The 22,185-nt window shown below is 44.5% G+C and overlaps 1 protein-coding gene across 1 annotated transcript in view; it reads left to right on the top strand.

The window, feature by feature from the left end:
• Positions 1 to 22,185, top strand: part of LOC121566211 (serine/threonine-protein kinase DCLK3-like) — a 28,271-nt gene that overhangs the window by 2,189 nt on the left and 3,897 nt on the right. The window contains exons 5-7 of the mRNA XM_045222290.1: positions 212 to 1,059; positions 10,722 to 10,854; positions 11,471 to 11,638. Of these exons, the coding sequence (XP_045078225.1) occupies positions 212 to 1,059; positions 10,722 to 10,854; positions 11,471 to 11,638 (1,149 nt within the window). The remainder of the gene's footprint in view (positions 1 to 211; positions 1,060 to 10,721; positions 10,855 to 11,470; positions 11,639 to 22,185) is intronic.

Below are 22,185 nucleotides of genomic sequence, written 5' to 3'. Positions count from 1 at the left end.
ATACACACCCAAACACACTGACACACCCCTATACACACCCAAACACACTGACACACCCCAATACACACCCAAACACACTGACACACCCCAATACACACCCAAACCCCACTGCACACCCAAACAGGCACTCCACACACAACAACACAACCAGACAGTCCATACACCCTACTCACACACACCTGGACACGGATGCACACACACATACACACCCTAACACACATTCTAACCGAAACTCCACACACCCCTCTCACCCCCCCAATCAAACTTCAGAGGGTCAGAGTGAAAAGCGGAACTAGAGAGAGACTTTCTTCACCGATAGGTCCACTCACCCAGGAGGAGGAGCAAGGAGAGATAGACACACTCCCTCCTCCACGCAGCAGGAACTGTAAGCTCTCTGAACGACCCAATCAGAGAGCAGGGAGGGCTCCACTTCCTCCCGTAACCAGGAAGCAAATAGGAAACAGACCAAACGACCTGGAAGTAGAGAAACCTCACGTCGGTCCCGCCCGACGCCACACTGGACCAATCTGTAGGATTGAGGAGGAGTCCCTCAGCCAATCAGAACGTTCCTCCTCAGATTCTAAACAGGAAGAGGCGGGGACTAAACCGGAAGGGATCTTTGACCTCCCATCTGACAATAGTGATGTCACTCTGTCGGATATTGAGCGTTGCTATGATATCGGCCGCACGGTCGGAGACGGGAACTTTGCTGTTGTGCGTGAGTGTCGTCGGCGTGACAATGGAGAAGCCTTCGCCGTAAAGATTGTGGAGCGCTCAAAACTGATTGGCCGAGAGCACATGATGCAGAACGAGCTGAGCATTCTGAGTAGCCTGTCACATCCCCGCGTGGTGCGTCTCTTCATACACCACCACACACACACACACTCCTATCTCGTCATGGAGATGGTTACCGGGGGCGACCTGTTCGAGGCGATTGCGGAGCGTGGGAAGTTTCCGGAAGAGGAGGCGGGGCTGATGGTGTGTGATGTCAGTGAGGCTCTGAGATACATTCACAGCAAGACCATAGTACACAGAGACCTGAAACCTGAAAACCTACTGGTGAGGCAGTGTGTGTGTGAATAGGTAAATCAATAGATGGAGTACAGTAGTGATGGTATCTCTCTCTCTCTCTCTCTCTCTCTCTCTCTCTCTCTCTCTCTTCCAGGTGGAGTACAGTAGTGATGGTATCTCTCTCTCTCTCTCTCTCTCTCTCTTCCAGGTGGAGTACAGTAGTGATGGTATCTCTCTCTCTCTCTCTTCCAGGTGGAGTACAGTAGTGATGGTATCTCTCTCTCTCTCTCTCTCTCTCTCTCTCTCTCTCTCTCTCTCTCTCTCTCTCTCTCTCTCCCAGGTGGAGTACAGTAGTGATGGTATCTCTCTCTCTCTCTCTCTTCCAGGTGGAGTACAGTAGTGATGGTATTGTAGTATCGAGTAAATGCTGGCAATTATTGCTGATAAACAAAGGAGTCCGCTCATACTGAACCTTTGATCATAAGTTTATTCATATCACAAGATTCCAGCATAAGTGACGGATGTCATGACCACCCGGAGAGCGACTTCCCAGATTGCAATGGCCGCTCTAACCTCTTCGTCGTTTTTACCCAGTATATATAATCTTCCCAAGATAGGGGTGGCTCCCTCTACTGTCCAATCCCCTGTCTACAACACACAGACTTCTCTGTCCTATCCGGGGTGTCACATTAAAACCATTCCCTCTGACACTAAAATAAACATCCTCTCCGGTTCCACTTAAAAACATTAACAACGTCATAATCTTAATACACTACATTCCCCCCTTCGAGACGAACTAAAAGTCTCGAAAACAAACAGAATAGGATTATGACAAGTAACAATTTATCTTATTGAGTATCTTTAACATTAAACCAAAAACATTTTCCTCTAGAGTGTAAATACCTTTCTATGAAATATGAATAAATGTTTATGAAGTGTGAATACATTACTATGAAATATGAACAAATCTTTATGGAGTGTGAGAGCGAAAAACTGTCTGGCAGCCTTTGTTCCAAATATCCATCCATCAATCAAGACAGTAAAATTATCTCACGGTCCCTCTGCCCCAGGCAACCACCTAGGTACTCCCGATGAATTCATAAATCTTTATCAATGCATTTGAAACTATGATGCAATTAAATACACATGAAAGCCCCAGCAAACAAAATACTATCCAAAATGTCCACTCAAGATGTCCAGGCTGGTCAACCCATCGGACCCCACAGTGAATCTCTATCCCTGCCTAGTCTCCCTGTCCCTAAGCATTCCCTAAATAAACAAAAACATCTAAGATCCCCACATGTATCCAATAACATCAAATATCATTCTACAAAAATTAATACCTAAGAATATGACACAAATTATGTATTACACATGCAAATATGTCTATATTTCATTGCAGACACTGGAATGTAGTCCACTACACTTCATCTCCTCCGTAGTCTCGACTTCCAATGCATCTTCGATGATGGAATCGGAACATTTCCACACCTTCCTTGTTCCATCTCCTCCAGTCATTCTCCTTTCATATTGTCCCTTCATATTGTCCTTGTTTGAGTATTTCAATCTCTACATATTCCCCCAAATGCTTCTGGAAGAAAAGAAAAGACCAAACAGTATCTTTTGCAAAACAACATTTTCAAATCAAAACATCAATATCAACTAAGAATATAAAAAATGATATAAAATGATATATGAATCACATTATCCTATTTCCCCCCTTTGATTCATAACATCATACTAAAATCACACTAATATTGAAAAAAATTTTTTTGAAAAATGATCAAATAATCAAAAAGGATATTTATCATCAATACTCCATCCAGTCCCACTTGTCCATCTTCATCCAGATCAGGAACAGTCAACAACGGCATCTGATCGTTGTCTCCAGGCATCACAACTCCAACCTATCTCAATATCATAGCTTTCTCAAAGGTCAGTAACAAATTACAAACATCACACACAGTGCTATCAAAACTGCTATTAAATCGTAAACCATCACTGCTCCCACTGGGCCTAACTGATCTTGCAACCAAGACTTCGCTGACCATCCAGCTCCTTCAGATCTACCAAATGCATCCCTTATATTCTTCAATGCATCTATAACTATCTGAAATCAAAGTATAGCTAATATTATCAGTATGATCTGCCAAAAATGTTACACCATACCATGGAAAAAGTCCCCCCTTCTCTCTTAGACTTATCCTCCAATGATAGGCTTCAAGACTATGAAATGTCGCCATGTCTCTTTTCACCCTATTTCCAAACCTAGATTCAGATTTATTTGTGTCCGGTGCTACCCCTCTTTTAATGGTAGAAACCTCATATGGAAGCTTCAACGTTGACATGTAACAACATCCTGTCCATCCATAGGGTAAGAATATATACGCTTTATCACCACAAACCCTCCAAATATCTCTAAACTTCCCAATAGTTACATTGTCAGGCAAAAGCTAATCTTTTAACCATCAAAGTCCTGCTCTTCTTACTAACTGGAACATAAAAAGTAACATTATATTTCTCATTACTACTCTTAAGGTCATGCTTACCCAAAGTTATCATATAATCATCACAATCTGATATTCCCATAAACATACCCCTTACATCATATGTTTTATTAGAACAAAAACAACTTTTAGCCCTCACTGGTTTCACCTCCAATGCTTCAGGGTTCGCTGTTACCTGATTTTCCTTCCCATCTAACAAATTCACATAGGGTAATTCATTTAACCAAGAACACTTAAACCTAGGCTTAAACAAATGTTTTGACAACGACATTATTTTATCTGTTACTGATTGTTGCTGATACAATAGCCATGACAAAGCATAAGACTGACACATACTCGATAGAGGCTGAGCGACCATCTCTAAAGTGTAACCCCACGTGGCTGGTGCTGGAATTCTCAACAGACATGGACCCTCAAGATTCCTCACTGATCTTACAGAATGAGCTAGCTGCTGGAACCAAAGATTCCTACCTGCCCATCCATCTTTAATTTTCACAACAGAAGAATCAAACCCATATGCCTTCCATTTAGTTTCTCTCTTCCCTAACGAGCGGTACTGATCAGATACCTCTCCTTGTCTGTCATTAAAATCAAAGACCTCATCCTGTACCTCCATGATAGTATCCTTCACTATTTCAGATGAATCTATATTCTTCTCTACCACCATCTGCTCTCCTATTTTACCCCTATCCTTACTACCATTGACAGCACTCTCCATCCGTAACATAAACTCCCGAGTCACTCTTGCTACATGCTTTAATTTCAGAAAAGTTGTTGTTGATGTCTGTGTCATACTTCCTACATTTGCTATTGCCGTCGTACCATTAATCCCTTTCAAAGTTACCATTAAAGTAGTTGATTTAGTTGATGTATTAACACCCTTAACTACTTCTAGTGGGAAAGCTACCGATATCCTCTGTGTATTATTTACTGTAGGAGTGGCTACTGTAATATACTTCTCCTGAACTCCTTCGGTGACTGTGGAAGCTTCAACAGACTTCAAATCTTCCATTATAAGCGTCACTTTACGAATTACATAGCCTTTTAACCAATAATTCTTAACCGGAACAAATTTTAATGCTTGCACTAGATAACTACACATATATTCTCCCTGATCTTTCTCTGTAACATTACGCAAAATAAATGAACAATCACTCATAACCCTCTTCCACTTCATATCGTTGTACAAACTATACCTCCTTTGACTAGGTGCAACAGCTTCTACATCTGGTCCTGATAACAATACTTCTTCTCCATAATTATCTCTCCATGTGGGAGGAACGTCCACATCCTAACCCTAATAACAGTCTTTTTCCCCCTAAAATTGGTGCTGGAGCTATTGGTTCCCTTATAATCAAATGCGATATATTTATGGCTTTAATTACTATCAATGTTGAAAGAGTTAAATTGCTTCTCACTGTTGTTTTAATATGCTGAAGTGTTAATGTCATTGTTGTTACTTCACCTATTTTCCCTAAGACTTTTAACTCCTTACTTGTATTTCCCTCTATCACCACTAGTGTCACTTTTTAAACTCTCAGTCCTACCTCTAATCCCTCACTTTCAAACTTTTGATTATAAAAAATACACCTACAATTACCTTGATCTTCCTGCTGGGAACTGTAAGTATAGATACTCAATCACCCTCAATCTTCTCTTATCATTCAGCAACGCATACTTTCTCAATGCATCTGCTCCTAACAGATCTAAACTCCTACCATATCTATCTTCCCACTAAACTCTAGAATGTCCTTCACCACTGTTCTCTCTCTCTTACTACTAACTTTGAAACTTAGCTTACTGTCCTAGAGTTCCTTCAATCTTACTTTTCTTAACTTTTTAATCTAATCTTTTCTCCTAACCTTTAAAACTTTTCCACTGATCTATTCACAAAATCCTTTACCACCAATTTTTAGAATATGTGATTGGGAAGTCCCCACCTGCTTCTGACTTCTTTACACACAGACTTGGCAAACGACTAAACATCTTTTAGCCTAGCCTGAAATCTCTTGGTGTAGGAATGTAACCCAGAATAACAGTCACCCCTTTTAACTTTATTTTTCAGACAGATTGTCTAATAGGCAGTCTAATAGATTATCATCCTTCCTATGATATTATCTTTTTAAGCAAATATGATTCCCAAAACCCTACTTTTTTTTTAAAATCCTCTACCAGACAGTCGTCTAGTGTACATCTTATTGTACAGTTCAATTTACACAATGCATCTCTTTCCAACAATGCAATAGGTATATGTTCTAATATTAGTATGTCTATTTTAATTTCTCTTTGATTTTTTATAGCAGAGCTCAATTGGTTCCTTAAGAGTAATTAGCTGTTTTACTACCTCAAATCCTAATTAGTTAATTTTACATAGTGAGATGTTTAACCTCTTTAGGCTCAACACAGATAAAAGCTTTTCCTCCATTCACCATCACTTCTCATAGTCCTTTTTATTTTCACTTCAATTATTGGATATTTTTGTTCTTCTCCCTAATCGGTGCTATCAGCTGACACCCCCCTTCGGATCTTCTAGGCAATCTAGAATCCTTGCTCCTTTAAGGGTTCACCTGGAGAACAGGTGATCTTCACTTGCTCCTTTATCTTCCTCAGAAATTTCCTCTGTTGTTTCCTCCTGACGCATTGCAATCACAGGTAAAGTGACCAACCTGTCCACAATTATAACACTCTTCTGAAAGTTGCTGGAAGTGTGGCTGAAATCTTCCTCCTCCTTCTAAGCCTTCTCGTCCTTTTCCTCTCCAATTCTGTGTCTGTCCAGAAACTGGCTGTGGATATGAAACAACTGGTACCTTCCTTGGTGGCTGGTACAATTGCGGTTGGCCTTGTTCAGTTGAAGCTGTAGCAGTGAGTGATTGTTGATTTGGTTCACTCTGATTCTTCATAACCAAAGCTTGTTTCTTCTCCTTCTTCTCCTCCACCAGTTGTATTTGATTGAGTTTTCTGAGAGTTTCTTGGTCCTGTTCCTTCTTGTTGTTGACATATCAGTATTCTTCAAAAGGTTATATTCTAAGTTCTGTCCTCGAAATATCATCTTCCATCATTTTCTTACTAGTGGCCTTTTTCCTTGGCCTCAATGTATTCTTCTCCTCCAATTCTTGGGATTCTTTTCTCAGCAGTTTTTCTTCTCTTCTGTATCTTCATCTTCATCTTTCCGAACCTCATTCTTCTCTTAGTTTCCAGACATCTCGGTTTTTTCTTACTTCTGGAGTTTTGGATTCATTTTTATTGTCGTTTCTGCTTGTCCTCTATCTATTATTCGTTCATCTTCATCTCTGATGCAATAATCACCCTCCTGGATGATCACTGGAAGCTGAGGATAAACATCCCTAAGCTCTACTTCCTTCTCATAAGGTGGGGGTATTTTTGCTGAATCCGTATGTGAGAAAGGTGTACTAACTTCTGCCATTAGTTTTTCTGTCGCCTTTTCTTCCTTTAGCATTTTCTCTATACCTTTGTTTATCTTATCGCTGAAATCTTTTATCAGTTTTTGTTTGAGAATGAAGGACAACTTAAGAACACCCAGCTCTCTGTCTCTTTTCTTTACGTAGTTCCCTTTTTTCCCTTCTTTTGATCTGCTTTATGAATTGACAGAAGCACTTTCATTATGTTGATGACGTCAGGGTTAAGATTCCCCCTACTAGCTATGGTTTGTTCAATGTCAGGCCAACTTGTATTCCCTTTTCCAGATACCCTTTAGTTAATAGTATTGCAACGTTTAATATTTTCAACTATATCAACAGGTGTAATTACCTTCATAGTCCTGATATCTTTTTCCCATTGTACCAACTCTTTTATATTCCTTTATTGTGAATTATTTTATTTTAGACTATATAGCCTATGGCTTCCCCCTTTAATTATTAATATAAACTAAACAAAAAAAAAAACATTTTTTTTTTTTTTTTAAATCAATCAACAAAAATATGAATATTAAAAAATTATATTAAAAAAATTTATTCCACATTTTTTTTTTTTATTAAAATAAATCAATAAAAAAATTATGAATAATCAAAAATATTTTTTTATTTCTATATCCTATCTTACCAATTTATCAATTAGTGGCTATCTTACCACAACCCATCAGGAAAGTAAATGCAAGTAGTCAACTTCAGACTACAATACCCATAAACCCCCTTGCTTTATAAGCACCCAATTATTTTAATTTTACAGAATAATGTCAGTCCTCGATTTCCAACAGAACTGTAATCAACCCAAGTGATGCACAGAAACTCCAAAATGCAATTTTTAATGAATCAGTCTGTTGCCAAGCCTCTGTGAAATTGTCATAACATCAAACATCCCGTAGGGGAAGATTTTGTAAACAGAACAGCCTCAAAACCTTCCTACTCGATCCTCTGTTGCGTCACAATCTGTCACGTGATATACACGTCAGCACCTCTCTTTCTTTCTCCCTCTCTCTCCTCTCGTCCCATCGTTCCTCATATGACAAAAGAGCATAGAAATAGACAAGAATTTAGAGTTTATACACTCACTGAGTTATTTCCAGCATTTAATATTCCTCCACTCACATTCGCTCTAAGAATTAACTCAGGAATAAACAGCTCAATAACATTTTTATTTATTTTAATCCGTCATTTTATTTTATTTAATTATTTTTATTTTTAATCCGTCAACATCTCTCTCTCATTTATCAATTCAATAGGTCTCAAGAAAACAGTTTCATCTTCAAACAGACAACGTAACAACTAGAATACACCATTAGACTCTAAATGTCTAATTCTTTGTTCCTCCATCTGTGTCTGTGTCTGTTTCTCCCTGCAGCACAGTCTAACAGAAGTATGACCGATTTACCCCAAATCCCCCATGTTGTAGTTTAGTAAAATCCCTCGTGTTGTAGTTTTAGTAAAATCCCTCGTGTTGTAGTTTTAGTGCCGTAAAATCAAACGTGTTGTAGTGTAGCAAAACACACGCATGCGCATTACATTTAACCATACGATTTCACCGTGGAAGGGAGATTCTTAGCTGTCTCCCCACCCCAAACAGACAGTTAACAGTCCTGCTGTAACTTTATTCTCTCCTCATAGTCAAACACCATTTAACAGAGCTCACAACGCATAGAACCTGAATTCTACACACACACAAACATAATTTAAGAGGCTTTATTCCATCGCAATGGCCCTCTAAGGTCACACGTTAGCATGTAGCATGGAGCATATTAGCATTTAGCATTAGCATTTAGCATTAGCATGTATCTAACATGTGGCTTGCAACATGTAAAAATGTAACCTGCATTGCCCTTTTCTTTGTCTTATTCTCTACCGTTTATGATGCCGTGAGTTCAATGGATATCTACAGAGGTTCTCCCAAGCAGATATCCCGTCGGATAAAAGATGAGCAGTAACCACAATCAAATAAATTCCACAAACCCCAGTCATAGACTGACCTAAAAACACCTAACGCGTTATGAGGATTTATGGCCCACCATGAGGTCGCCCCCCTGGGGTCTTTACAAGATTGCAATGCCCTAATTGTATACGTATATCTGCCTTTAATATCTGCCTTTTTATATCTGCCTTTTATATCTGCCTTCAATATCTGCCTTCAATATCTGCCTCATTCACTACCATCGATTGCTCTAAAATTCCAAGCCTACCCTCCCCCCTTTTGCACTGTCTACCAGTGCAAATACATTTATAATGATTAGCCAGACCCCCAGTTCTCAGCAATAACGCAACACAAAGCACACTTCGGTCCTAATGGTACATCTCTCCAGGGCACACTCAAATAGCATCCAAACTAACAAACTCCCAAAGCGGTGAGAAAAAACTCACCCTTATCTGGCCATGACTTCAGAACGAGTTAGTTTGGCGGCTGAATGAAACAAAGAAGAGATGCAGACCCATCCTTTTCGTGACGCCATTTGTAGTATCGAGTAAATGCTGGCAATTATTGCTGATAAACAAAGGAGTCCGCTCATACTGAACCTTTGATCATAAGTTTATTCATATCACAAGATTCCAGCATAAGTGACGGATGTCATGACCACCCGGAGAGCGACTTCCCAGATTGCAATGGCCGCTCTAACCTCTTCGTCGTTTTTACCCAGTATATATAATCTTCCCAAGATAGGGGTGGCTCCCTCTACTGTCCAATCCCCTGTCTACAACACACAGACTTCTCTGTCCTATCCAGGGTGTCACATTAAAACCATTCCCTCTGACACTAAAATAAACATCCTCTCCGGTTCCACTTAAAAACATTAACAACGTCATAATCTTAATACACTACATTCTCTCTCTCTCTCTCTCTCTCTCTCTCTCTCTCTCTCTCTCTCTCTCTCTCTCTCTCTCTCTCTCTCTCTGTCTCTCTCTTCCAGGTGGAGTACAGTAGTGATTGTATCTCTCTCTCTCTCTCTCTTCCAGGTAGAGTACAGTAGTGATGGTATCTCTCTCTCTCTCTCTCTTCCAGGTGGAGTACAGTAGTGATGGTATCTCTCTCTCTCTCTCTTCCAGGTAGAGTACAGTAGTGATGGTATCGCTTTCTCTCTCTCTCTCTCTCTCTCTCTCTCTCTCTTCTCTCTCTCTCTCTCTCTCTCTCTCCTAGGTGGAGTACAGTATTGATGGTATCTCTCTCTCTCTCTTTCTTCCAGGTGGAGTACAGTAGTGATGGTATCTCTCTCTCTCTCTTCCAGGTAGAGTACAGTAGTGATGATATCGCTTTCTCTCTCTCTCTCTCTCTCTCTCTCTCTCTCTCTCTCTCTCTCTCTCTCTCTCTCTCTCTCTCTCTCTCTCTCTCTCTCTCTCTCTCTCTCTCTCTCTCTCTCTTTCTCTCTCTCTTCCAGGTGGAGTACAGTAGTGATGGTATCTCTCTCTCTCTCTCTTCCAGGTAGAGTACAGTAGTGATGGTATCACTTTCTCTCTCTCTCTCTCTCTCTCTCTCTCTCTCTCTCTCTCTCTCTCTCTCTCTCTCTCTCTCTCTCTCTCTCTCTCTCTCTCTCTCTCTCTCTCTCTCTCTCTCTCTCTCTCTCTTCTAGGTAGAGTACATTAGTGATGGTATATCTCTCTCTCTTCCAGGTGGAGCACAGTAGTGATGGTATCTCTCTCTCTCTCTTCCAGGTAGAGTACAGTAGTGATGGTATCACTTTCTCTCTCTCTCTCTCTCTCTCTCTCTCTCTCTCTCTCTTCTAGGTAGAGTACATTAGTGATGGTATATCTCTCTCTCTTCCAGGTGGAGCACAGTAGTGATGGGGTCCGTAGGTTGAAGCTGGGTGATTTTGGTCTAGCCATGGTTGTAACAGAACCCATCTTCACTGTGTGTGGAACACCCACCTATGTCGCCCCGGAGATCCTCTCAGAGACAGGTGACTACATCTGTCACTTTATATATACTGTTACTCGATCTATCACCTCTATCACCTCTATCACCTCTATCGCTCTATCACCTCTATCACTCTATCACTCTATCACTCTATCACTCTATCACTCCATCTATCACGCTATCTATCACCTCTATATCTCTATCTATCACTCTATCACTCTATCACTTACCTCTATCTATCACTCTATCATTCTATCACTCTATCACTTACCTCTATCTATCACTCTATCACTTACCTCTATCTATCACTCTATATCTCTATCTATCACCTCTATCACTCCATCTATCACGCTATCTATCACTCTATCTATCACTATCTATCACGATCTATCACTCCATCTATCACGCTATCTATCACTCTATCTATCTATCACTCTATCTATCACTATCTATCACGATCTATCACTCCATCTATCACGCTATCTATCACTCTATCTATCACTCTATCTATCACTATCTATCACGATCTATCACTCCATCTATCACGCTATCTATCACTCTATCTATCACGCTATCTATCACTCTATCTATCACTCTATCTAGCACAATCTTTGTCTGTTCACCTCTCTCTCTCTCCATCCCTCTACCTCTCTCTGCAGGGTATGGTCTGCCGGTAGACCTGTGGGCTCTGGGGGTGGTAGTCTACATCCTGCTCTGTGGGTTCCCTCCGTTCCGGAGGAGAGACAGAGACCAAGAGGAGCTGTTCCATCTGATCAGAGAGGGACACCTCACCTTCCTGTCCCCTTACTGGGATCACATATCTGATGGTGAGACACACACATATTTATAGACATAAGCACGCACTTACACACACGTATATACACGCATACGCACACAAGCTCGTAGACACATTTATACACACTCGTGCTCACACATACAGTGCATTCAGAAAGTATTCAGACCCCTTGACTTTTTCCACATTTTGTTACGTTACAGCCTTATTCTAAAATTGATTAAATTGTTTTTTTCCCCTCATCAATCTACACACAATAACCCATAATGACAAAGCAAAAACAGGTAAAAAAACCTAAGTAAGTAAATATTCAGACCCTTTACTCTGTACTTTGTTGAAGCACCTTTGGCATCGATTACAGCCTCGAGTCTTCTTGGGTATGACGCTACAAGTTTGGCACACCTGTATTTGGGGAGTTTCTCCCATTCTTCTCTGCAGATCCTCTGAAGCTCTGTCAGGTTGGATGGGGAGCGTCGCTTCACAGCTATTTTCAGGTCTCTCCAGAGATGTTCGATCGGGTTCAAGTCCGGGCTCTGGCTGGGCCACTCAAGGACATTCAGAGACTTGTCCCGAAGCCACTCCTGCGTTGTCTTGGCTGTGTGCTTAGGGCCGTTGTCCTGTTGGAAGGTGAACCTTCGCCCCAGTCTGAGATCCTGAGCTCTCTGGAGCAGGTTTTCATCAAGGATCTCTCTATACTTTGCTCCGTTCATCTTTCCCTCGATCCTGACTAGTCTCCCAGTCCCTGCCACTGAAAAACATCCCCACAGCATGATGCTGCCACCACCATGCTTCACCGTAGGGATGGTGCCAGGTTTTCTCCAGACGTGACGCTTGGCATTCAGGCCAAAGAGTTCAATCTTGGTTTCATCAGACCAGAGAATCTTGTTTCTCATGGTCTGAGAGTCCTTTAGGTGCCTTTTAGCAAACTCCAAGCGGTCTGTCATGTGCCTTTTACTGAGGAGTGGCTTGCGTCTGGCCACTCTACCATAAAGGCCTGATTGGTGGAGTGCTGCAGAGATGGTTGTACTTCTGGAAGGTTCTCCCATCTCCACAGAGGAACTCTGGAGCTCTGTCAGAGTGACCATCGGGTTCTTGGTCACCTCCCTGACCAAGGCCCTTCTCCCCCGATTGCTCAGTTTGGCCGGGCAGCCAGCTCTAGGAAGAATCTTGGTGGTTCCAAACTTTTTCCATTTAAGAATGATGGAGGCCACTGTGTTCTTGGGGACCTTCAATGCTGCAGAAATGTTTTGGTACCCTTCCCCAGATCTGTGCCTCGACACAGTCCTGTCTCGGAGCTCTGCGGCCAATTCCTTCGACCTCATGGCTTGGTTTTTGCTCTGAAATGCACTGTCAACTTTGGGACCTTATATAGACAGGTGTGTGCCTTTCCAAATCATGTCCAATCAATGGAATTTACCACAGGTGGACTCCAATCAAGTTATAGAAACATCTCAAGGATGATCAATGGAAACAGGATGCACCTGAGCTCAATTTCGAGTCTCATAGCAAAGGGTCTGAATATTTATGTAAATAAGATATACACTACCGTTCAAAAGTTTGGGGTCACTTAGAAATGTCCTTGTTTTCCATGAAAACATACATGAAATGAGTTTGAATAGGAAATATAGCAAAATGAATAGGAAATGTAGTCATTGACAAGGTTAGAAATAATGAGTTTTAATAGAAATAATAATTGTGTCCTTCAAACTTTGCTTCGTCAAAAGAATCCTCCATTTGCAGCAATTACAGCCCTTGCAGACCTTTGGCATTCTAGTTGACAATTTGTTGAGGTAATCTGAAGAGATTTCACCCCATGCTTCCTGAAGCACCTCCCACAAGTTGGATTGGCTTGATTGGCACTTCTTACGGACCATACGGTCAAGTTCCTCCCACAACAGCTCTATAGGGTTGAGATCCGGTGACTGTGCTGGCCACTCCATTATAGACAGAATACCAGCTGACTGCTTCTTCCCTAAATACAGTTGATGTCAGAAGTTTATATACACCTTAGCCAAATACATTTAAACTCAGTTTTTCACAATTCCTGACATTTAATCCTAGTAAAAATTCCCTGTTTTAGGTCAGTTAGGATCACCACTTTATTTTAAGAATGTGAAATGTCAGAAAAATAGTAGAGAGAATTATTTATTTAAGCTTTTATTTCTTTCATCACATTCCCAGTGGGTCAGAAGTTTACATACACTCAATTAGTATTTGGTAGCATTGCCTTTAAATTGTTTAACTTGGGTCAAAAGTTTTGGGTAGCCTTCCACAAGCTTCCCACAATAAGTTGGGTGAATTTTGGCCCATCCCTCCTGACAGAGCTGGTGTAACTGAGTAAGGTTTGTAGGCCTCCTTGCTCGCACACGCTTTTTCAGTTCTGCCCACACATTTTCTATAGGATTGAGGTCAGGGCTTTGTGATGGCCACTCCAATACCTTGACTTTGTTGTCCTTAAGCCATTTTGGCACAACTTTGGAAGTATGCTTGGGGTCATTGTCCATTTGGGAGACCCATTTGCGACCAAGCTTTAACTTCCTGACTGATGTCTTGAGATGTTGCTTCAATATATCCACATAATTGTCCTTCCTCATGATGCCATCTATTTTGTGAAGTGCACCAGTACCTCCTGCAGCAAAGCACCCCCACAGCATGATGCTGCCACCCCATGCTTCACGGTTGGGATGGTGTTCTTCGGCTTGCAAGAACCCCCTTTTTCCTCCAAACATAACGATGGTCATTATGGGCAAACAGTTCTACTTTTGTTTCATCAGACCAGAGGACATTTCTCCAAAAAGTACGATCTTTGTCCCCATGTGCAATTGCAAACCGTAGTCTGTCTTTTTTATGGCGGTTTTGGAGCAGTGGTTTCTTCCTTGCTGAGCAGCCTTTCAGGTTATGTCGATATAGGACTCGTTTTACTGTGGATATAGATATTGTTGTACCTGTTTCCTCCAGCATCTTCACAAGGTCCTTTGCTGTTGTTCTAGGATTGATTTGCACTTTTCACACCAAAGTACGTTCATCTCTAGGAGACAGAACGCGTCTCCTTCCTGAGCGGTATGACGGCTGCGTGGTCCCATGGTGTTTATACTTGCATACTATTGTTTGTACAGATGAACATGGTACCTTCAGGCATTTGGAAATTGCTCCCAAGGATGAACCAGATTTGTGGAGATCTACAAAAAAAATTCTGAGGTCTTGGCTGATTTCTTTTGATTTTGCCATGATGTCAAGCAAAGAGGCACTGAGTTTGAAGGTAGGTCTTGAAATACATCCACAGATACATTTACATTTTAGTCATTTAGCAGACGCTCTTATCCAGAGCGACTTACAGGAGCAATTAGGGTTAAGTGCCTTGCTTAAGGGCACATCGACAGATTTTTCACCTAGTCGGCTCGGGGATTAGAACCAGCGACCTTTCGGTTACTGGCACAACGCTCTTACCCACTAAGCTACCTGCCGCCCCATACACCTCCAATTGACTCAAATGATGTCAATTAGCCTATCAGAAGCTTCTAAAGCCTTGACATCATTTTCTGGATTTTTTTCAAGCTGTTTAAAGGCACCGTCAACTTAGTGTATGTAAACTTCTGACCCACTGGAATTGTGATAGAGTGAATTATAAGTGAAATAATCTCTCTGTAAACAATTGTTGGAAAAATTACTTGTGTCATGCACAAAGTAGATGTCCTAACCGACTTGCCAAAACTATAGTTTGTTAACAAGAAATTTGTGGAGTGGTTGTAAAACGAGTTTTAATGACTCCAACCTAAGTGTACGTAAACTTCCGACTTCAAATGTAGTTCTTGCATAGTTTGGAGCTGTGCTTTGGGTCATTGTCCTGTTGTAGGAGGAAATTGGCTCCAATCAAGCGCCGTCCACAGGGTATGTTATGGTGTTGCAAAATGGAGTGATTGCCTTCCTTTGTCACGATCGTCAAACAGAGATGAGGACCAAGGCGCAGCGTTGCAGGCAAACATACTCTTTTATTAGAGACACGATCAAAAACAACAAACGATACGTGACAGTTCACGGTCTAACATAAACAGACTAGAAGCAAGATCCCACAAACACAAATGGGAAACAGACAGTTTAAATATGGCTCCCAATCAGAGACAACCAACGACAGCTGACACTCGTTGCCTCTGATTGGGAGCCACTCAGGCCAACATAGAAATACACATACTAGATAAACAAAATGAAATGCACACCCTGGCTCAACATACAAGTGTCCCCAGAGCCAGGGCGTGACAGTACCCCCCCCTAAAGGCGCGGACTCCGACCGCACCCACCAAACACCACAGGGGAGGGACCGGGTGGGCACTCCGCTTAGGCGGCGGATCCGGCTCCGGGCCTGATCCCCGCTCCCTCTCCAACCCCCCAACGTACCCCTGGTCCGGTCTGGCCCCACTGGCCGGAGCTGGACTGCACACTGGTGGAGCGGATTGCTCTAGCTCCGGCGTGAAGCATCTGACCGGTGCCGGACCAGCCACTGGTGGAACAGGCACGGGCCGTGCCGGACTGATGACGCACACCACTGGCTTGGTGTGGAGAGCAGGAGCGGGCCGCGCCGGGCTGACGAAACGCACCACTGACTTGGTGCGGGAGCAGGTGCGGCCGGACCGGCTGACGAGCGCACCACTGACTTGGTGCGGGAGCAGGAACGGAGCCGTGCCGGGACGAAGCGCACCACTGACTTGGTGCGGGGAGCAGGAGCAGACCGGACCGGCTGACGGGCGCACCACTGACTTGGTGCAGGGAGCAGGAACGGACCGTGCCGGCTGACCCGGCGCACCACTGACTTGGTGCGGGGAGCAGGAACGGGCCGAGCTGGGCTGATTGAAACGCACCACTGACTTGGGTGCGGGAGCAGGAATGGGCCGGACCGGGCTGACGACGCGCACCACTGACTTGGTGCGGGAGCAGGAGCCAGGCCGGACCGGCTGACGAGCGCACCACTGACTTGGTGCGGGAGCAGGAACGGGACGTGCCGGTGACGAAGCGCACCACTGACTTGGTGCGAGTGGCAGGAACAGGCCGGACCGTACTGGGAACACACACCACTGGCCCTACGTGGGGGATCAGGAACAGGCCGGACCGGGACTGGCAACACACGCCAGTACCTCTCGCCGTGCCTCTACATCCTCCTTCCCCCTGGTGACCAGTGACTCCCGTAACCTGGCGGGCCTCCTGCTGCCCCGTGCGTCCCACGGCGTTAGCCCCCCTAAAAAATTGATGGGCTTCACTCTACCCCCTGGCCAAGGCCTCCATCCCTCTTGCCAGACTCGCACTCATCTCCTCCCAAGTCCATCCTCTCTCCTCGTCACGCTGCTTGATCCAGTCGAGGTGGGATCTTCTGTCACGATCGTCATATAGAGGAGGACCAAGGCGCAGCGTTGCAGGCAAACATACTCTTTAATTAGAGACACGATCAAAACAACAAACGATACGTGACAGTTCACGGTCTAACATAAACAGACTTGAAACAAGATCCCACCAACACAAATGGGAAACAGACAGTTTAAATATGGCTCCCAATCAGAGACAACCAACGACAGCTGACACTCGTTGCCTCTGATTGGGAGCCACTCAGGCCAACATAGAAATACACATACTAGATAAACAAAATGAAATGCACACCCTGGCTCAACATACAAGTGTCCCCAGAGCCAGGGCGTGACATCCTTCTTCAAGATCCCTTTTACCCTGTACAAATCTCCCACTTTACCACCACCAAAGCACCCCTAAACCATCACATTGCCTCCACCATGCTTGACAGATGGCATCAAGCACTCCTCCAGCATCTTTTCATTTGGTCTGCATCTCACAAATGTTCTTCTTTGTTATCCGAACACCTCAAACTTCGATTCGTCTGTCCATAACACTTTTTTCCATTCTTCCTCTGTCCAGTGTCTGTGTTCTTTTGCCCATCTTAATCTTTTCTTTTTATTGGCCAGTCTGAGATATGGCTTTTTCTTTGCAACTCTGACTAGAAGGTTAGCATCCTGGATTCGCCTCTTCACTGTTGACATTGAGACTGGTGTTTTGCGGGTACTATTTAAGGAAGCTGCCAGTTGAGGACCTGTGAGGCGAGTGTTTCTCAAACCAGACACTCTAATGTATTGTCCTCTTGCTCAGTTGTGCACCGGGGCCTCCCACTCCTCTTTCTATTCTGGTTAGAGACAGTTTGCGCTTGTTCTGTGAAGAGAGTAGTACACAGCGTTGTACTGACATCTTCAGTTTCTTGCCAGTTTCTCGCATGGAATAGCCTTCATTTCTCAGAACAAGAATAGACCGACGAAGTTTCAGAAGAAAGTGATTTGTTTCTGGCCATTTTGAGCCTGTAATCGAACCCACAATTGCTGATGCTCCAGATACTCAACTAGTCTCAAGAAGGCCATTTTATTGCTTCTTTAATCAGCACAACAGTTTTCAGCTGTGCTAACATAATTGCAAAGGGGTTTTCTAATGATCAATTTAGCCTTTTAAAATGATCAACTTGGATTAGCAAACACAACGTGCCATTGGAACACAGGACTGATGATTGCTGATAATGGGCCTCTGTACGCCTATGTAGATATTCCATAAAAATTAGCAGTTTCCAGCTACAATAGCCATTTACAACATTAACAATGTCTACACTGTATTTCTGATCAATTTGATGTTATTTTAACAGACAAAAATTTGCTTTCTTTCGAAAACCAGGACATTTCTAAGTACCAAACTTTTGAACGGTAGTGTATATACACTGCTCATAAAAAATAAAGGGAACACTTAAACAACACAATGTAACTCCAAGTCAATCACACTTCTGTGAAATCAAACTGTCCACTTAGGAAGCAACACTGATTGACAATACATTTCACATGCTGTTGTGCAAATGAAATAGACAACAGGTGGAAATAATAGGCAATTAGCAAGACACCCCCAATAAAGGACTGGTTTTGCAGGTGGTGACCACAGACCACTTCTCAGTTCCTATGCTTCCTGGCTGATGTTTTGGTCACTTTTGAATGCTGGCGGTGCTTTCACTCTAGTGGTAGCATGAGACGGAGTCTACAACCCACACAAGTGGCTCAGGTAGTGCAGCTCATCCAGGATGGCACTCAATGCGAGCTGTGGCAAGAAGGTTTGCTGTGTCTGTCAGCGTAGTGTCCAGAACATGGAGGCGCTACCAGGAGACAGGCCAGTACATCAGAGACGTGGAGGCCGTAGAGGGCAACAACCCAGCAGCAGGACTGCACTCCGCCTTTGTGCAAGGAGGAGCAGGAGGAGCACTGCCAGAGTCCCTGCAAAAAATGACCTCCAGCAGGCCACAAATGTGTATGTGTCTGCTCAACGGTCAGAAACAGACTCCATGAGGGTGGTAAGGGCTCCGACGTCACAGGTGGGGGTTGTGTTACAGCCCAACACCGTGCAGGACGTTTGGCATTTGCCAGAGAACACCAAGATTGGCAAATTCGCCACTGGCGCCCTGTGCTCCACAGATTAAGCAGGTTCACACTGAGCACATGTGACAGACGTGACAGAGTCTGGAGACGCCGTGGAGAACGTTCTCTGCGCCTGCAACATCCTCCAGCATGACCGGTTTGGCGTTGGGTCAGTCATGGTGTGGGGTGGATTTCTTTGGGGGGCGCACTAGCCCTCCTGGCTCGCCAGAGGAGCCTGACTACTATTAGGTACCGAGATGAGATCCTCAGACCCCTTGAGATACCATATGCTGGTGCAGGTTGGCCTGGGTTCCTCCTAATGCAAGACAATGCTAGACCTCATGTGGCTGGAGTGTCAGCAGTTCCTGCAAGAGGAAGGCATTGATGCATGGACTGGCCCCGCCCGTTCCCAGACCTGAATCCAATTGACCACACCTGGGACATCATGCTCGCTCCATCCACCAACGCCACGTTGCACCACAGACTGTCCAGGAGTTGGCGGATGCTTTAGTCCAGGTCTGGGAGGAGATCCTCAGGAGACCATCCGCCACCTCATCAGGAGCATGCCCAGGTGTTGTAGGGAGGTCATACAGGCACGTGGAGGCCACACACACTACTAAGCCTCATTTTGACTTGTTTTAAGGACATTACATCAAAGTTGGATCAGCCCGTAGTGTGGTTTTCCACTTTAATTTTGAGGGTGACTCCAAATCCCAGACCTCCATGGGTTGATAAATTTGATTTCCATTGATAATTTTTGTGTGATTTTATTGTCAGCACATTCAACTATGTAAAGAAAAAAGTATTTAATAAGATTATTTCATTCATTCAGATCTAGGATGTGTTATTTTAGTGTTCCCTTTATTTTTGAGCAGTGTATATATTTTTTAATACATTTGCAAAAACTATAAAAACCTGTTTTTGCTTTGTCATTATGGGGTATTGTGTGTAGATTGAGGAGGGGAAAAAACTATTTAATCAATTTTAGAATAAGGCTGTAACGTACAAAATGTGGAAAAGTCAAGGGGTCTGAATAATTTCAGAATGCACTGTATTTGACCCTCTCTGACTGTGTATGTGTGTTTGTATGTGTGTTTGTGTGCGTGTGACTGTGTGTCTGTGTGTTTGTGTGCGTGTGTCTGTGTGAATGTGTGTGTAGCAGCACAAGGTCTGGTGAAAGCCTTGCTACAGGTGGATCCAACAGAGAGACTGACAGCAGCGCAGACTCTGAAGCATCCCTGGATTCAGACCAGTACAGACCAGTACAGACCAGTACAGACCAGTACAGACCACTACAGACCACTACAGACCAGTACAGACCACTACATACCATCACAGACCAGTACAGATGATTACAGACCATTACAGACCAGTACAGACCACTACAGACCAGTACAGACCATTACAGACCATTACAGACCATTACAGACCAACACAGATCAGTACTGACCAGTACAGACCATTACAGACCAGTACAGACCACTACAGACCATTACAGACCCGTACAGACCAGTACAGACCATTACAGACCATTACAGACCAGTACAGACCAACACAGATCAGTACTGACCAGCAGAGCCCAGCAGAGCTCAGAACAGATCATTACCGACCAGCACAGAGTCCAACCCCTACAGACTAGTACCGACCAGCACAACCCAGTAAAGAGCAGCACAGATCACTACAGACCATCAGAGAGCATCAAAATCATCAACCCAACTCAACTCATCGACAGCCCCAATCAACCAGTCGTCTGCTCCAACAAGAGCACACCTCAACCCCCACATCCAATCCCCCCAGCCCACCACCCACCCAGCCAGCCCACTGTTCTCACTCCACCACCCAACAGGGCCCATCAACTCCCCCCCAGCACCCCAGCAGCACATCTCAACCCCCCCACCCAATCTCGTCACACTCTGTCCTATCCACAGCACCACCCCAACCCAGCCCCCACCAACCAGGCAGAACCCCTCAATCCCTCCTTCCACTTTCCCCAGCCTCCCTCGAAACACCCACCCTGTCCCAGCTCACCAAAAACCCTGTCTCATCCCACCAAAAACCCTGTCTCATCCCACCAAAAACCCTGTCTCATCCCACCAAACACCCTGTCCCAGCTCACCAAACACCCTGTCCCAGCTCACCAAACACCCTGTCCCAGCCCACCAAACACCCTGTCTCATCCCACCAAAAACCCTGTACCAGCCCACCAAACACCCTGTCTCATCCCACCAAACACCCTGTCCCAGCCCACCAAACACCCTGTCTCAGCCCACCAAACACCCTGTCTCATCCCACCAAAAACCCTGTCCCAGTCCACCAAACACCTTGTCCCAGCCCACCAAACACCCTGTCTCATCCCACCAAACACCCTGTCCCAGCCCACCAAACACCCTGTCCCAGCCCACCAAACACCCTGTCCCAGCTCACCAAAAACCCTGTCCCAGCCCACCAAACACCTTGTCCCAGCCCACCAAACACCCTGTCCCAGCCCACCAAACACCTTGTCCCAGTCCACCAAACACCCTGTCCCAGCCCACCAAACACCCTGTCCCAGCTCACCAAAAACCCTGTCCCAGCCCACCAAACACCTTGTCCCAGCTCACCAAACACCCTGTCCCAGCCACCAAACACCCTGTCCCAGTCCACCAAACACCCTGTCCCAGCCCACCAAACACCCTGTCCCAGCCCACCAAACACCCTGTCCCAGCCCACCAAACACCCTGTCTCAGCCCACCAAACACCCTGTCCCAGCCCACCAAACACCCTGTCCCAGCCCACCAAACACCCTGTCCCACTCCACCAAACACCCTGTCCCAGCCCACCAAACACCCTGTCCCAGCTCACCAAATACCCTGTCTCAGCCCACCAAACACCTGTCCCAGTCCACCGAAACACCCTGTCCCAGCCCACCAAACACCCTGTCCCAGCCCACCAAACACCTTGTCCCAGCCCACCAAACACCCTGTCCCAGCCCACCAAACACCCCTGTCCCAGCCCACCAAACACCCTGTCCCAGCCCACCAAACAACCCTGTCCCAGTCCACCAAACACCCTGTCCCAGCCCACCAAACACCCTGTCCCAGCCCACCAAACACCCTGTCCCAGCCACCAAACACCCTGTCCCAGCCCACCAAACACCCTGTCCCAGCCC

This window comes from Coregonus clupeaformis, chromosome 8 (genome assembly GCF_020615455.1).
Source record: "Coregonus clupeaformis isolate EN_2021a chromosome 8, ASM2061545v1, whole genome shotgun sequence".
In the NCBI taxonomy this organism is placed as follows: domain Eukaryota; kingdom Metazoa; phylum Chordata; class Actinopteri; order Salmoniformes; family Salmonidae; genus Coregonus; species Coregonus clupeaformis.
Note: the sequence above shows the minus strand (reverse complement) of the source record. Positions and strands in the feature narration are given on the sequence as shown.